We start from the raw sequence: 19236 nt of genomic DNA, 5'->3' as shown, positions 1-19236 counted from the left end.
AAGTGCATGGGCCCGTTTCACAAAGCCTTCTTACCGGTCCGACTTCGTAAAGCAGGTCATAGACCACCTCTTACTTTTTTACCCTGTTTCACAAAGACCTCATACATTTACACTGTCGTAAACAGCCCCAAATTTTGGACCCCGATTGACCTGTTGTAAATGCTTTAGGAGGTCGTAAACACTACTAGTACAAAGATGGCGTCAACGACTATGGTACAGCAAGTGATTAGAACACGCTAACTAATAAGGCCTGAGAAATTTTGAGATAATGATTCACAGCATTATTTGATGTATGGTATGATTTCAAATGCGGAAATCGGATAATTACTATGATTATTTGATTGAAAAATAACACGCTAACGATCACTGATATCAGTTTTTCATGTTATTTCCAATGATAAATCTGAAACGCTGTCGATAAACCTAGAATCGGTTGGACTGCTTTCGAAACTATACTCACATGAACGCCTACATGCGGTTTCCACCATATTGGATTGTGTTCACAAAATCTCGTTTCATGAAGGCCTGTACTGAGACACCTAATACATTCCCTAGTCAGCTGTGACAAATGCATCGATAAATTACCGATAGCATGACGCCATAACAGAAGCAAAATCATGCAGAACAACAGTAATTATCAGTGTTTCTGGCTTCTTCTCTTACTTGCAATGAAAACATATAACAACACACAGACAGTCAGAGTCATTCTGATTACTTACATATCATATTTATGCTCAAACGGTCCCTGAACCGAGGGAAGAGTCCTCACAAAATCCTGTGTAACCCTTGTCAGCGAAGCTGCCATTTTGTAAGAAATCGGTCATCGGTTGTGATGTCATACGTCAACATTGTTGTACATATTAATCCATTTCTTTGAGCTGAAGGTTGGATGGACAAGAGAAAACAAAAAAGTTTCCGATAACATTTTCAGTAAGTACTATGAAGTATATTTAGCGTATGGTCCAGATATTTTTTCATGAAACCACATCAAACGTGGATATAGGGTATATGTTTTCATTCTTTGAAAGTTTTTGATTGATTGAATAAAAGTTACGAAAGAAGGTGACACATTGAGAGCAGCGGACAATATTTAAATCTTTACACAAGTGTTAGTAGATCAAATGTAGTCATAACGGCAACATGTACTTTAGTTCCTCTGATGTACAATATTCAATACATTGGGACACATATACTACCGACAGAAAATAAGGGAACCAAGAAAATGAATGTAGATGACTTTGACTGTGACAGGGCCCGTTATCGTGGCGTATCTCCCAAACGCAACATCCAATGACAATGGAATTTCGCATAATGCATGCCCAGCACGTGCTACACGTGCATACAAAAGTTAACTCCTGTAAATGTACTGGAGAAGTCGCAATCACTAATGCAATAGAGATTGACACTTACTGACAGAATTGGACTGGCCCTTTAAGTCCCCAGACTTGTCCCCAATTGAACATCTCTGGGACGTTCTTGGTCGAAGGGTGTACGCCAGGGTCCCAGGACCCGCCAACCTGGCCCAGCTTGGTGCAGCTCTCCAAGAGGAATGGCGGGCAATACCACGGGCAACCATCCGGAAATTGATTAACAGCATGCCATCAAGGTGCCGTGAATGTGTTGCCCAACATGGTGGACACACCAGATATTGAACTTGACGCCTAAAAATGATTTAGTGGATATTTAGAGCAGTTTCAAATTCGCTATTATTTCATTAGTTCCCTTATTTCTTGTCGGTAGTATATATTGCAGTTTTATATGAACAGGTTAATGGACAGCAATTAATTCAAACCTTCAAATTGTTCATACATTTTATCTTGTAATTTTCAATGGAATTTAGTGAGAGAATCCAATTAACCTGTACCTTCAATTAAAAACATGACATTTGCATTGTTACTGAAACTGTGTTTCTATTTTGAAATACTTTGGGAATAACAAGACACGCAGGTGCCTGTTTGGTCTCACTGTATGCATTGCTATGCAACAAAGTACATGTACATCTTAAACGATATGCAACATGGATTTAGGACCCCGTGGCACGACATGGATACAACATCTTTTTGAAACGGTTGTAAATTAGGTCGGAAGAGGGTCGTAAAGAAGGTCGTATGGGCTACGACCTCCTAAATTTAGGAGGCTTTTGTGAAACGCAGACCAGATTTTAATTTGTCTAAACATATCCATAACACCAACATTTAATCATTTAACTTTGAATTGACCCAAATTTCCATCTCCATTTTATGGACTCGACAGATACCATGCAGACGATACTGACGAAATATAACCTTTATCTTTTCATTTTCCCCCGAGAAAACAAACATTGCGAAAATTGGACATTTCTACTGGAGATGTAAACTTTCATAAGTTCAACCTGGTGGTGAGATCTCCATATTCCCATCAGCTTATATCAGTATCTGTCAACAGTCACAGTAAGAGCGAGTTTTGTTTTTTAAATTTCTTTTTTTAAAAAAAAAAAAAATTCCAATTGTGAAGTTTCGTCAATATGTCAAGGTTTGAAGCACAATAGTTTCATTACTAGGTTTATGTCAAATTAGGTGAAAATCAGAAATAATTGGTCTTGTTAGTTGTTGGGAAAGCACAATATACACTACCATGCTCCCTGTTGGCCGCATTTCGGAGAAACACGATTGGCAACTGTAAGCAAGCAGAAAACATCGGTGAATAGTTGATCGATCATCAAGACAAATTTTAAATCATTCTGATAAGAAATAATGGAGCAAATCATTAAAAACTCTTAAAAATGGCGATAACTGGTCTCTAGCCAGTAGGGATCCTTTATATACAAAACTACGAAAAGAGTTTGATTTTTGTCCAATAAAGAAACTATTTATTAAAAACTGTATCACTGTACCATCACAAAAACAGTTTTTTGCAATAGCTATACAACCTGTTAACTTCTGTAGGAGTCAGATGATGTGTAAAGATTTTAAATGGCATTGTGAATTATTTCTTTTATGTAATGTGGCATAGGTGCCAATGTTTGACACTTTTTTAAAATATTTTTGTTTAAAGAGATGATTAAATAGAAATGGACACAACTTATCATTTATCCTGATGATACTAATGTCTGATTGTTTGCCTTTACTTACTTTTTCAGTGTTTGAGGAAGTCTTGACCAAGTCAATGGCCATGTCATTGATCTGTCCTAAAATACATCTCTGAGGCTTCTATGTTTCACATGAGATAATTGTATCGCCAATATTTTCAAACCTTTTGAGTAAGTGCTGAAAGGTTAAAGTTTGGCACTATGTCCTTCAATGCTCTTCTTGTTGTTTGATCCAAGATTGATGGTCCATAACAAAAGATCAAACATGACTGATCCAGACAGGTCCAGTCACATCAAACACCTGTTCCTATCCAAGAAACTCAATCAAATGGCACATAGGTATTGATTCAAGTCCTAACGTGTCCTGACAACACCTGGTAACCTTGACAACAGCGTCAGAGGTCAGTGGGTCAGCTATTACGGCTATTACGCCTTGCTAAGTAAACTCAGCTGACCGAGAAATTCCTACTTGTTTAGGTTGAGAGATGTTGTTGAATTCATGGTGACGTTGTGAGAATCCACTTCTTGTGAAGCAGCTCACATTCTCTTTGCGTGCCTAGAATTAATGACTGATGATCTGGTTGATATTTTAGTGTGTGTCAAGGCCTCTCATGATCATACACTTTCTTTGCTGCAAAGATATTCTCTTTAACTATCTGCTTGTTGACATAATTGTAACGTATCTAAAATATCTTTCAAGAAAAGATAAATGATTTATTTTTTACTTTGAAGTTGCATATTATTTTCTTTCACTATATGTATTTTGTTGAAAAGGTTTTTACAAATTCACCTCGGGTTGAACAAAATGTATTAGAAAATATTTATTAAAAGACAAATATTTCAAACAAATGTTTTTGTTTGAGTTTATCTAAACTAATTTCAACAAAAATAGTCCAGTAAAATAAGATACAAAAAAATAGATAGTCTAAGAAGTCTTTCATGGTTTTATTTAGATGTTGGGTATTATGTTATGTACCATGTGGGTCAATATATTATTAAGTTGTAAAACTGAAGAATTTGAAATTTCTTACAGCAGAAACCTTTTTCTGTTCTGCAGTCAATTATTATTAGACAGCTCACGATAAGGCCAGTTTTGGCAACATACATATCACAGTCTCCTTGTTACAGCATGTGCTTAATGAAGTTTGAAAAGCCACCAATGAGACAATAAAGGTGGCCAGTGCATTGAATCGATCGATGTTAACAATATGTATCAGGTATAAACACCTGGTTCTCGGTGGAATCAAACCGTGACGTGACCGAGTTAAGCTGTCATGGATGATCGATACAGCTCTGCCATAGTCTGTTTACTGCCTAAGTGGCATCATTGACTGACTAACATCTTGTCCTCTCCATGGGTAGTGGCCGAACCAGCCCAGTGGGTCGTTGTCTGCTTGTCACGTTCTGACTGAACCAGTAATTAAACACTGACAAGATGGCTGAAGCCCAGCCCTCAAGACCAACAGAGAGTGAGGGAGACGAGCAGGAAGACACTCTGCTTTCTGACTCACAGTCAGCTGATCGTGGGACGATGGCAGTGGTCTTACAGGTGAGATCTGCGGTACTAACAGTGGCAGGTGATTGCTGATTACAGGTAGCCACATTGTGTCTATATTGTAGGTGGGATGTGTCATAGGGTCAGACAGATGGCCTGATGGATGGACACACAGGTAGCAGGAAACGTGCATGGACAAAGTAATGGACTGATGGTGATGATGATGATGATGATGATGATGATGATGATGATGATGAACAAATAATTATGATCTAGATGAGATTATGAAGTTGACTTTGGTTCTCAGCTTCCTGAGGGGTATACATTCCACGTCAATAACATATTTTGCCAGTGTTTGCCCAATTTTGTAATAAGTAATATGAATTAGTCTTATTATTTATTAGGTTCTGAGATCAACATGTACAATATTTTGCATTTTTTTTAGTGCTGGCTTTGTTTTGACAGTTATTTCACATTGCCTCTAAAATTTTACGAAGCTCTAAAGCTGCTTCTCCCATAACATTGCCAGATTAAGAGAGATGAAGTATTTTACCCAAACCCTACATTGTAGTGTCTGTCTAACAGTCCCTCAACCAAAATATTTTCCCTGCTGTCTTGTCCACTCTGCATTGATAAAGCCATTTATGAAGCAAGTCTAGACTGGGGCTCCTTTTCAATTTTACTGGGTTTATTTGTTACTCTCAAAATTATATATATGCAGGGACTAAGCGTTAGTCTACTGTTTAGTGTGCATCCCTCAGTATATACACACATGTAGCCAAGTAGTTAATGTGCTCGCCAATTTATCGTGTCCCTTACTGTGATATTGCCGGAGTATTGCTAAAAGTGATGATAAAATCTACTCACTCTTGTATGTATTTATCTGTTGAGATTAAACTGGTTACCATAAATTAGTAAATTCATGCCAAAAACCTGGGTTCATTTCCAAACATGAGGACAGTGTGTGAAGCCTGTGTATGGTGTCACCTGCTGTGGTATTGCTGGAATTGTGCTAAAACTGATGATGAAACAAACTTGCTCTTGTAAGTGTTTATCTGTTGAGATTAAACTGTTTACTATAAATTAAGGTGAACCACATTGCCAAGCTTTGGCATCACATTTAAGGAATATCAGCCAATTCTTATGAAGTTCACAAACTGACTTTAAATGTCCAGTGTTACTGACTTCTCGAGCAGAGAGCGGTGCAGTGAGCCGTGAGTCCAGAGAGTTCATTATTTTGGCATGTGTTGTTGCATTAAGCCACCCAGGAATTCATAACATACATTGTAGGGAGGATCGCCCCTTTGAGTCAGTGTTCAATGTTTTTCCAGGTGTACCCAGTGTGACTTTTATGATTCATTTATGCAGCAACAGAAAGATAGTAGCCAGTTAAAGAATAGGTCCTTGGTGTATGAATGGGCAATACAGTGACCTTTCATGTCATGACTGCATTTCACCATTCTGAAGTGAGCGACAGGCAAAGCTTGACTTGCTTCAAGTGACATTTCCAAAACTGACAAATAGGCACATGTGTGATTAGGTACTATAGGTACTAGGTATATATGTTACTGAAGGATCAAATAAATATTCTGATATTTTTGTATAGTGTTTATTATATTGGAGCTATGATAATGCTTAATTATTATTATTCATATAATGATACGAGACTGGGATTCAGTCTATGTGTGACTCATGGCTACACCTCCTTATATTGTGTTGGTGTTGTCAGATACCATGAGAGACCATTATATGAAAAAACGAATGGAGAATATGATACATTGGACAAGACCTTTGTGTACATTATTGAGTAGTAATGCTGTTCTTCAGAGAACCAAGCTGTTGGCAGTGCCATTAACTCAAGCATGAAGTTTATTACTGAACAAGTAAGATTATATTGTTTGTTAGACTATTGTCTTCATCATGTTCATGTCCTTACTGTTCTTCATATTCATAGGTATTGAATGTGTGTGTGTGTGTGGCTCTGTTTGACTCTGTAAGTGTATGTACGTGTGTGTGATAGTGTGTTTCTGGAGAGAGAGAATGTGTGTGTGTGATTTTGTGTGTGAAAGAAAGTGAGGGAGAGAGAGAGAGAGTGTGTATGCATGTGTGTATTCATGTTTTAATAATCTTTATGTCATTGATTTAATATCTTCAAGGCAGACCAAGTTGTGCATGTAAGAAGACTTAAGATATTATGGCAAAATTAAAAGAACATGATTCTGGTTTCACAAATGCAAATAGAAAAAACATGGAGCTCTTTTTTTGTGTGTTTCAGTAATTTATTTTATTCGTTTTTATTTTGATTTGATTTTCTATCCACCAAGACTTTGTTTCACATTTTCAATAGAAACTTTAACTACAAACACTTCCCCATATTGAATACTTATACTTCCTGAAACCATGTGCCTATATTCAGCTTGCTGTAGGCAATATTTGTGGACATGACTAAGAGTGAACGGTGGCAAACACAGGTTGTTGTTTGTTATCTGGACAAGTAATTAATGACACACAAAGTGCTGACCTTCCAGCCGACCCAGGTAATAGCCATTAGTCTACCTGTAATTAACATGACAGGTGTACTTAGTCAGTGGTGTAGAAGATGTATGTGTTCAGGGTTTACAGTGAAACCTTGGTAATCTGGACCCTATGAATACACAATGCATTTTTAAACCCAAATAATCTTCACAATGTCATTCTGAACCCATGGTGTCTTGATCATGTCTGTCTGGACCCTGAAGGAGTCTTGATCATGTCTATCTGGATCATGTCAGCATTTAAACCCAGAAAATGTGTCAGCCTTTGGATATTTTCCCACTAAAGATGGTGTCTAGCAGCTGATTATCTGCAAACTTAGTTTCATAATGCTGCTTCAACTAGGATTTGTATTCTTGTCCTTAAGGGAAAGAGGCACCAAAAGTAAACAGAAAATTCTTTTTCTATCAAGATATCTGTGAGTGATTATTGGGTTAAATGCCAAAATGAATGATCAGCATTCCAGTTGCATCATGGTGTGTGAACTTGGTGTGTGATGAAAGCCTAATGTTTAAAACCTAAACAAACATGTATGGTACTGACAAGCCTAGAAACATATTATCGGTAAGATAAACAGGATTGGAGTGAGTGAGTGAGTGAGTGAGTTTAGTTTTGCGCCGCACTCAGCAATATTCCAGCTATATGGAGGCGGTCTGTAAATAATGGAGTCTGGACCAGACAATCCAGTGACCAACAACATGAGCATCGATCTGCGCAATTTGGACCCAAGGACATGCATCAAACAAGTCAGCGAAGCTGACCACCCAATCCCGTTAGTCGCCTCTTACGACAAGCGTAGTTACCTTAAATAGGATTGGAACCCATAATCATTGTTGTAATGTCTGCCCAAGACATGCAACAAGCGATTTGCAGAACCTGACACATCTGGGCCACTTCTGAAAAATATGATGCATCAGTGTTGTACTGTTCATATTGTTTCTAATGTTTTCCTGTGTAGATCATTATCCATATAAGTAATGATTAAATAAACATTGCCTGGTAGTAATTTCAAGTGTGAACTTATTGAAAAGGGTTCACTCAACATACAGCATGCCAGAAAAATGTTCATATTTGTGCAACAGCAATACAGTCTGTTGTTTTGTTTTGATGAACTATATCACCCAAAGATTCAGGAATTTTGTAGACAATTATGTGTTTAGTGGGCTTCAAGGAGGTGGTGCACCCCTGACAGGTGGGCCCATTACTTGAGTCTGAGCAATGTTTATCTTGGTGTGAAGTTCAAAGAACTTGTTTTCACTGCAGGCAGATATTCTAAAGCACTGTAGTTACTTAACAAAGTGAAGCTAAGGTGACAGTCACACCTATGATGAGTAGAAAGGTTGCCATTTTAAGGAGTGAGTTGATGAAGAATGGATTCGGTTTGCAAATCTTCTCTGTCTATAAAGGGATGCATAAAATATATATAATAGGTGCATCAATTCAATAATGTACATCGTGTTCAGTTCATATTTCAGAGATCATGTGGGTGTAATTTATCCATGAATAATTTAGGCATTGAATGTGTGATGTAAGGTCTATAGCATTAAGGATTATTGTAGAAACAAGTAAGCATGTGTGTCTACCAATCTGGGCCTACCCATGTCTTAAGTACCACCTAGTACATAGTACAGTTTAACATGGATGCCCAGCTCAGATATATTCTACTGACTCCAGGCATACTAGTCCTTGTTTTAACTTGTTAGTGTCCAAGCACAAGGTAGGACAAATTATATATGGACCAATATCAAGTTATGTGGTGTAAAGCTTTCAGAAATAGTTAGTTTAATGTGTGTTTCTCTGAACAAAACACCTTAACATTAGACGATCGTTTGGTATTCAACAATCCATATTTGTCGTTAGAGGCAAATTAAATAAATGGGATCGGGTGGTCAGGGTCGCTGACTTATCATTGTATCATCATATCCCAGTTTTGTGTATATTATTGTTCATGCGGTTGATCACTGGATTGTCTGGTCTGAACTCAATTATTTACAGAAGGCCAGGATGATCACATAGCTGAAATATTGTTGAGTGCGGCATTAAACAGCAACCCAACCAGCCTTATCATCTTGTCGTTAATCTGTTAATCCTTGAATACCTCTTGAGTTACATGACAAATGTCTGCTTGAGTTATGTCATAGGTCACCAGTGATGCGTGAGAAAACTGAAGTACTGATTTGCCTTCCGATTCGTTTCTTTCTGTGATGATGATGTCATCGGCCATTGTTTACACTTGCACTTACTATGACTGACCCGAGTCACCCTGTGCATAGCATCCTTTGTTGGTCTTCTCCACATTTGTCGATGACATCATCTTGAACTGCACATACATTCAGATCCATTCATGCATGTAGCAACACCATTGTTAAATCTTTTAGTGAATACTTCTTGTATGTGTGTAGTGGGTGGGACTGTGTGAAGAGGTGGGTGGAATGTTACCTATAGGGCGTGGATGTACAGGATATTTAGCAGTCAGATATGACATGAAATCAGTTAAATTATGGCATTCATGATAAGTGTGTCTTTTCTCTGTCCACACAAGTTGGTTTCAAGTCATTGACAATGTTAATCTGACAGGTAACAGTACATAATGGTAAGTGGGGCTCTGTTGTTAACTTCACACATGATTTGAAAGAATTTGATACAAGCAATATTGAATGACATTTTTAATGTAAATAATGAAACAGACTACTAAAATAAGTTGTGATATACAATGAACACTTTATATCACCACCCAGTGAAATTGCAAAAATTTCAGATATGTTGGAATGGTATTTCTTAGGCTTATATGCTCATTAAACAAAATATTTTTGTTCATTTGCATGTACAATGCATACTCCTCTTTTTTTTTCAAAAAGAAGCATGTGCTACCATTGTATTCCATGTACCCAAGAAGATCTGTTAATTTTTGATTGCAGTGTTAACTTTTTCAACCCACATGCCGGTACAATGTGTGAAGCCTATTTCAGACATTTGCTATATTGATACTGCAGGAATGTGTCAGAGAGGGTGTAACACCATATCCATTCAGTCAGGGTTGATTTCAGGTTATTGAATAAATACCTCCCACATGATCTTCCTCCCCTCTCACCCCCTGGGAAAAAAAACAAATACAGCTTTTGTTTTGTTTACTTTTGTAAAGTATTTGATTAGCTTGTAAACTCAACGTTATTGTGGTCTGCCTGCATAACATATGTTAAATATACGGTGCTATGAGTAGCTGGTACTCCTGACACAGATTTTGTTCAACACACACAATTACCTTGGTAGTCTGATAATAAACGATTTTGTAGGCTTGTGTTGAGAAGTGGAATCTCCCAGTGCTGGCTGAATGTAACTAGCACCATATCAGCTGACATTCTGGCAGGCAGCCTGTCAGATGATATATGGCTTGTAACAGACACCCACAATGATTGTGACAAGTGTCTTTGATAAAGTCATGTTCAGTTTGTCTGGTAGCTGCAGGAGGTATGGAGAAAGGTTTACTTTGTAATAACAGGTACCATTAGACTGACAGTTCCCACATTGGGTGCCGTCAGGTCAGTAGTTTCACTCATTTAGAATGGTCGTGTTAAACCTGGATACATAACTTCATTTTGTATCATGGAATTGTAAACCACTGTAATTTTCAGGGGTTGCAGATGCTAGGTAAGATTTTGTACTTAAGCCTATAGTCGTGAATGGTTTATTTCAGAAGGTTGTTTTATGTGTGTAACAATATACATACAAGTGTGTCTGCCTTTCCTCGAACTGCAATTCCTTGTCAAATCAGTAATTGATTTTCAGCTAACAAGTATGACACTCGGATGGCATTGTCACAGAAACTGTAATATTCCACCTGCTCCAGTGAGTGAGTGAGTGAGTTTGGTTTTACGCCACACGCAGCAATATTCCAGCTATATGGAGGAGGTCTGTATATAATCGAGTCTGGACCAGACAATCCAGTGATCAACAGCACGAGCATCGATCTGCGCAATTGGGAACAGATGACATGTGTCAACCAAGTCAGTGAGCCTGACCACCCGATCCTGTTAGTCAAGCATAGTCGCCTTTTATGGCAGGCACGGATTGCTGAAGGCCTATTCTATCCCGGAACCTTCACGGATCCCACCTGCTGCAGACTGATTAGGCAGTTCATAGCTGTACATGAAATATGATGTTATTAATGATGAATTTTCATGGTCACAATCAGTAGACACCACCTGCAGTGTGACAGTTGAAAACCAATACTGCTTGCTTAATACTTTAACTGTAATAGTTTAGGGACAAAATGATTTTACTACACTATAAATTGGGCAGAATACATATACAGGACAAAATAAGTTAGGGATATTTGTATTTTTATGACTGATATTTCTTCAGTTTGTCAATTAATAAATACAGTATTATTAATAATTTAAAAATTAACCCTTACTATTTTTGTCCAGTATATTTAAAAAATTTTGAATCAAGGTTTACTTTAGTAACTCCTGTAGTCCCCGCGCATGAAAATCAAAATCATCAACACACATGGTAACAAAAGAACAGCCTGTTAGTTTATGGACACCTCTCTCTCCCTCCATCTCTCTCTCTCTCCTTCCCTCCTTTCTCTCTCTCTCTCACACACACACACACACACACACACACAGAGAGTGGTGAATCTGATAAAGACCACACCTTAATTTAGTGATCCTACCCCAAGTTACTACATAACCTGTTGATAACAAGTGAGCTATGGGTGTATTAAGTTGTGAATAGTACTTAGATCAGAGGTCAGTCGCTTGAGGTGTGTATGCAATAGAATATCTCACTCACAGAGCTTATGGACAAGTGATCCATGATGCTAGCATGAATATCGCAGATGATCTGAGTGAGAAATGAAATTGTGTGTTCTGTGTAAATCTACATACAACAGTGTGGGGTATTTTTGTCTTTTTTTTTCATTATACCTCCATAAATGCAAAATTATATTTAGGTCAACTCTTATATTTATATGTGAACTGTTCTTTGTATTTAAACCTTAACATGAGACATAGTTTGAAGTCAGCATATTAAAGCACAATAATACAATATGAGCACCACCCATTTTATCATTAGTCAGTGTCCACAAAGCACTCATTATGACATAATATTATGACCTGTTGTAACTGTATAGTTTATCAAGCATTACATGTGTCTTCGCACTACGAACATTTTGTGGATCAGGTCCCCCAGTAGTCCTCAAGCATGCTGAACATTTTGCTGGTTTAAGGGAACATAACCCCCCAGTTTGATTGGTTAGCCAGTGAATGCTATGGAATTACTTTATATTCACATGACCGTGTACTGTTTCAGAAGATGGATGGTGAAACCACCCCAGGGATCCTGCAGCAGCAGCAGGACAACCATGTGTTGCGGGATGAGGGGGACTTCATCAAGGGGGTGTCGCAGTTCTACAACCAGGAGGCTCTCAGTGACGTCAAGCTCAAAATAGGGAAGGACACCTACTACGCACACAAGTTTGTGTTGGCCAAGTCCAGTGAGGTGTTCCGGGCCATGTTGTATGAGAGCAGATGGACACAACCTATCAAACCTGAAGTGGAGCTGAACGAAAGCCCTGAGTGCCAGCAGCACTTTGACCGATTCCTCCGCTTCTTGTACACAGCAGAAGTGAACATCAGTGTGGAATCGGCAGTGGGAATCCTGTGTCTGGCAGACAAGTACAGTGTGATGTCCCTGAAGCATCTGTGTACACGCTACATGGTTGACAATACGCGTTCACCTAAGGTCAGGAACGCATTGAACTGGTACTCCTGGGCCAAGGCTCTCAACATGGAGGAGCTGATTGACCAGTGTTCCAAGACAATAGCATGGAACATGGAGACATTGCTGATGCTGCCTGAGTGGTACAACATGGACATTGAGTTTGTGTCGGACATTTTACACAACTCGGATTTAGTTGTATCAAGCGAGTTTCATCTTTACAAAGCAGTGAGGAGTTGGCTGCTTCATGAGAACCATGTAGCCAACTTTTGTGACTATGCTAAGGAACTCCTTCCTCTGATCCGCTTCCCACAGATGCAAGTTGAACAGCTGTACAAGATCGAAACTGATGTTGACCTTGACCTTGATGACCGTCAGTGTAAGTCACAGCTCATGGAGCTCGTCAGTCAAGCCTATCGTTACCGATCACTCTGTCCTGCACAGTGTGAACTTGAAATCTCTTTTGAAAAGCCATATTTCTTGCCCCGGGATTACACAGATCTTACTGTGGACACAGTCCGAATGCAGAACACGCTCAGGTTTGGAATTCAAGTCGATGTCCGTACATCCGTTGGTCCTGTGCCATCAAATAACAAAGATGGCGAGTGGAAGATCACATACAGAAAAAGCAACACAAACAATGATGGATGGACGATACAGATCTACTCTCATGAGTCAGCGCTCATCAACGGTGAGGCCAGGATCCAAGCAACTCTTGTCATCTTTGACGAAGAAGAAAAGGTGATACAAGTGGATAGGTCGGAAACCTACGTCTGTTCCCGAGGCAACAGCCTTAGTATGAATGTGGTGCTTCCAACATCAGAGGAGGCAAAAGCTATGGGAGTCATCATCAAACAAGTACCAAAATAGAAATGGAGTTTCGAATTTCTGATTGTCCATTTCAGAAATAGTACAGGAGCAATATGATGACTTCCTGACATTAATTGTTATTTTGGCCACTGGAAACAGCAGTTTGAAGTTGTAATGCAAGGCCCAGAATGTTGGGTCTCTTTAATGAATCTGGTTGTTAATTATTTCAACATTATTTTGAGATAACCAGGTTCATGATAGCTGAATGCTTTATGTGTCACTGAGTGAGGATTCTTAACATATTTACAAGGTTTGGTTCAGTAACTATCTCTGCAAGTTACATCAGAATATCACTTGAAGAAGACAATGCTGCATGGAATTATCGTGCACGTTTCTATATGTACTGAATTATTTATTTATTCATGAATATATTTATTGCAGTCCCAGGCTGTACATTTGATCAAGTGTAATGTTTGTGATTTTATTATATATTGAACAGTTGGAGAGGATTCAATGGATCAGTAATGACATCCAAGACAAAAAACATATTGGGTTAAGATATAATTATTTTTTAATTGAGTATTCTGTTTTAAAAATGCACACAGTTTTGACAGTTTTAGCAGTAAAGATATTCCAGCCTGAAATGATCAATTTGTAAGAGATATTGATGTAAATGCTTCATGGAATTGTTGAGGTTAAGGGATCAATATGATAACAATGTGCTAAGACATGTTAGGATTCTAAGAAATGGTGGCTGTTAGTTGTGGCTGCATTGAGGATTTGTAAGTAAAGAGATTCAACCTTGGATGCTACCTGTCATTTCCTAGAGTAAGAAACAGAAATATTTGGGCTCTATTTCCTGTAACAGTGAGGCCAAGTCTTCCAGAGGCACTAACACTATTGTAGGGCCAAACTGTAAGTACCATATATGACTTAGTATGAAGACTTATAAGTCTATATATTGCACCATTTGTAACATTCCAGTACTGCAACAGCATGTCCTCAGAAACATTTTGGGAGGTCTTGGACACAGCAACTGTAAAGAGTTGAAGGCCTCAGACTTGCCAGAAACCTATGATTGTTTGTATGCAGGTTTGCACTTATTATATTTGTGATTCAATATTCACATGGGCATTTTAATAGAGAAAGTTTATACTGGAATAAGGTTAACCCTTGTTTTCTTGACTATTCGTAAGCATAGCAGATTTCTATGGTTGTGTTTCACCAAATGTTTACGAAGTTGTGTGTCTAAACATGGGATAAAGTTTTATGCACATTCCATGCATCATTAGTGATAGTTTATTATCTTCCAGTGGTTTATATGATATTGTAGGTACCAGGTACATTGTGTATTGTGAATTATTCTTGTCATATTTCCAACATTTGGTCATTCCACTGTAAAAAAGAAGTTTCTTCATTTCAAGCTGTCCCAATCTCGAGGGAGATATCTAACATCTTGCTCACAGATTTTTCAGATGGCTGTTTTCTGTTACAAATCCAGACGTTGCAGAAAAATAGTCATCTGAATTTTAACGGATACTTATAATGGACTAGTTGCTGTGTTTATCCCTAAATTTTCTTACTGATTAAGACTTTTAGAGGATCTTTTTCACATTTTCATTTATTGCTTTACTAAACATTTATCTTAATTATACATAGATATCTTAATATGTTTAATTAAGGAAATATCAGTGTTTGAAATGCAGACAAGTTTTATCCTTCCAAGACATATTTTTAATGTAACTGTCATATATTTACTCTGTTCAAAATAGTCAGGTTGCAAGTGTGGTTTTAATTGCCTCTGGCCTCTACATACTTTTATTCTGGAAAGTTGTGCAAACATTGTTGATATGAACAGCATTTCAGTGATGAAGATGTTTAAGAATTATATAATGATGACAGATTCTGACTAGAAACTAGATTAATGCTGGACCATAACAATCCTAGTCTTACCAGTTTCCACAGCCAACAAAACTATGATTAAACATAGCATCATGTTTAACTGGAGGGACAGTCATCAAAGCCAGCACTGTTCTAAAATAGTGCTTGTCGGACACTTATAACTGTGATCATGATTTTACCATGAAATTGTTCAAACTCGCTAACAGCAGTGTCATGGTAGGCGCTGCGTGAGACCGGTTTCACCAACATAAATAATTACCTCCACTTTGGTCTTGGGTAAATCTACAGACATGTTAGATAGAATTGTGAACGTGTACCTTGAATTAGATTCCTTATCAACCTTACGACAGGTACAATAAGCATTATTAGTCAGTTTGTGATGACGCCTATGTTAGAAGCAGGACTGTGTGTACCAAAACTTAATGCATCATGTAATTTGACGTGTACACATTACATATGTACAGAAACTTGTTAATTTATTATTTATTGTCCTGAAAGTGTTCAGGTAGCGTTTGATCATGAAAATGTAATGAATGGTCATTAGTAGAAAGTGCCTAGTGTACAGCTGTATGTTTTAGGGAGCATCTGAAAACCAATGTACATGTACAATACATAAAAGTCCAAGTAGTCGTGAATGGGTTTTAAGAAGACTATCACTTTTGGTAAATTAATTGTAGGTGTAAAGATTTTACCGTTATTTTATACATTGCCTCCATCACTCATGGATACCCAGGAAGATCCAGGTTAGAAATCTTCAGCCACCCATGCTTGTCATACATAAAAGGTGATCAGGATCAGGATAGGCTAACACATGGCACTGTATCCCACTTATGTAGGTTGATGTTCAGGATGGTGATCACAGGATTGTCTGATCCCGACATGATTAGTTACAGACCACCACCAAATATCTGGAATATTGCTGAGAGTGGCATTAAACACCAAAGGAGCCAAAGGGATGTTTTGCATTACAGTCAATATAGTCATTTTAGCTCAAGAGCAGACAAATGAAGTGCAGTCTAGCTCTAAAACTGATAAACGTAAAATACTCAATGAAATAAAATACTCCTCCCTTGTAGTAATCGGTGAACTGTGTCAATATTTTAATGATAGTTTGATAAACATTTTGATTATTAGGACAAAAATTCTGAAAAAAAAAAACCCTCAGAGTTGGTGTGTTTTGATTATGGTCAGCGTTTCACGGAATATGTTATGTTTATTAGTTTTCGCGTTACATTGCAATTCATCGGTCTGCTTTTGAACCAAATGGACTATATCTATTATGTATCTCAAGTCTAGTTAGATCAATCCACACATATACATTACACAAATAACATCAGTGCTTGCTTGTATCTATTGTCCCAGTCAGCTGGTGAAACACACCACTTATTGCATATGACCATAATTAATCTATCACGGCCTGATGATTTTACTATATTAAGGCCAGACCAATTTTATTTCTTATTTTACAGCTTTTTATCCTCAGAAAACTTACAGGCATGAGTGGAAACAAAAATACAATAAAATCACCGAAGTAATATTCCTTTTAAATAGTTAAAGTACTTTACTGTTGATGATATATTACATGTATGTGGGGCAAAAAAAAATATAAAAAATTTGTCATGTATTTGCAAACTCAAATTAGTTGAAAGCGTAAACAGCTTCTGTTGGGGGTACATTGTATGATTCTCTGTTATTCTATGTGGAACAACAACACATATTCACAATTTCCAGTTCTTGTTCAGTGCTCCGAGGTGCTAACTATTTATGTATATAGTATTTGTTGCATTCCATTCGGTCATCTGGGTGCTTTATTTATTGATGTAGTCATGCAGTATCCTGTGTGGCTTAAATCATAATCTATAATCCAGGGCCTCTATTTGGATTAAATACCCTGAAATCTTTTGTACCATAGATTTGTTGTGGAAATGATGTCACTACCTCTACCTTATCATGAACGGCATTCCGGGCAGTATTTAACTGGACAGTTATCAGTAGCTGAATTTGAATCATTTGAAACAGGTGGTGAATATATAAGGAAGTTTATCTTAGTCAGTGTGCATTAAATACCCTGGTTCACTGAGGATGGATGTATGTTGAAGAAGGTAGTATATTCATCAACGTCCATGGAGGATGAGGAATGCTTATTTCTTTTTGTCAGTACTATTTGATGTAACGCTACACTGATAAAATATTTTTTAGCCTCAGTTCTTGCTGCCTTAGCTTTGGGTGAACTGCCATGAAACTCAACGACAGCATGGTAAAATTAACAATTGCTTTAGGAATTATTTTAGTGGTTATCTGATAATTTACTTTTGACAAAACATGTTTCATGTTGATATTTTTTTAACAAGAGCAACAACCAAAGATTCACCAAAACATGTTTTCATGATATAGATGAATAATATACCGTCAGATGAATACTTTCACACTTAAATCACAAATCTCGTGTTTGGGGTTTGTCTCTTAACCCTTGTTACTGCAGTTAATAAGTATGCAATTCCTTACTCTAAAATTGTCCTTCCGGCATTTGTTGAAAGAATAATTGTGGGTTGGTTGAAATACAAGTAAAATATATTTTTGTAACTCAATTTTTCTATATATTTGGCATGTGTATGGATCTGCCATTTTAGTTGGGATGAAACTGAAAAATTAATACTTGTTATGGATCAGGATGTTAGGTATTACTACTTGTAACATTTTCATGTTATTACTTTATAAGGTACTGCTTGATAAGTATTAGATGAGCCACAACCTGACAAATGACCCCAATTTGCATACATTCGAATGCCCTCCAGAACATTCCATTTGAAACAAGAGGGAAACAGGCTCTTGTCCAAATATTGAAAAGATCAATTTTGCGAATCGTGTTTTGATTGTTATGTCATACTACTGGACACGTGTTACACAGAAGCAGCATTGATTTAACGCCACGGTCAGGGTGCATTGCACATGCTTAATCCCCGATCTACCTCATGCACCTGTGGCAACCAAGTGTATTCGGCCACATTCCTGCCCCACCTGCTTGTCACAAACGTGTTTACTGCACAGGCTCATCTAATACGTTTCAATCAGTAATATATTCATGGTTTTTTGTGGTTGTATCATTATGATGTAAGGTGGAACAGTAAATGAATCTTAAATACAAAATTCTTCATATATTGACTGTTGGATTTGGGTTTGGCTTGTCAGATCTGTAAATAACCTGGTCAGACTGGTAGTTTAAGTAATCAAATGATTTCACACTTGACATTTGGAAAAAACATACATCTTTATGTATTTCAAGGTACATGAATAAGCCTTGTTATTAAAACCATGGTAGTATCACTGTGCCATTCAAGCTGAGATCTGGTCTCCCTCATGTGATGTACATACCACAACGTGTGCTTATAAACTACCTTCTTATACTATGTAGGTCTGATGTTTCCTTGTCTGACTTGTGTTCAGCTTCACTTATCATTTCATGCTGCCATTGACAATAAACTTTTACCTCAATGGTTTTGTTTTCTGTTATTAATATTCCAATAAAACCACATACACTCACAACAGTATTCTCTTTTGAAACTAAAACCAGTCTTAAACTGACTACCTTGTGTCCTCCAATGAATACACAGACCAAATGGATGAATATAGAATACACAATGCCTTTCTGAAAGTTATCAAATGTAACAGGTTAATTTGGGGATTACTCGTTCTCGGGAAAGTACAGATT

At 37.6% G+C, this 19236-nt stretch overlaps 1 protein-coding gene across 1 annotated transcript in view; it reads left to right on the top strand.

Annotated features, from left to right (window-relative positions):
• LOC137274318 (BTB/POZ domain-containing protein 17-like) overlaps window positions 1-19019 on the top strand; it is a 28146-nt gene extending 9127 nt beyond the window's left edge. The window contains exon 2 of the mRNA XM_067807461.1: window positions 12408-19019. Within this exon, the coding sequence (XP_067663562.1) occupies window positions 12411-13685 (1275 nt within the window). The 5' untranslated portion in view covers window positions 12408-12410 and the 3' untranslated portion in view covers window positions 13686-19019. The remainder of the gene's footprint in view (window positions 1-12407) is intronic.
• Window positions 19020-19236: the final 217 nt, after the last annotated feature.

Source organism: Haliotis asinina, chromosome 2 (genome assembly GCF_037392515.1).
Source record: "Haliotis asinina isolate JCU_RB_2024 chromosome 2, JCU_Hal_asi_v2, whole genome shotgun sequence".
In the NCBI taxonomy this organism is placed as follows: domain Eukaryota; kingdom Metazoa; phylum Mollusca; class Gastropoda; order Lepetellida; family Haliotidae; genus Haliotis; species Haliotis asinina.
Note: the sequence above shows the minus strand (reverse complement) of the source record. Positions and strands in the feature narration are given on the sequence as shown.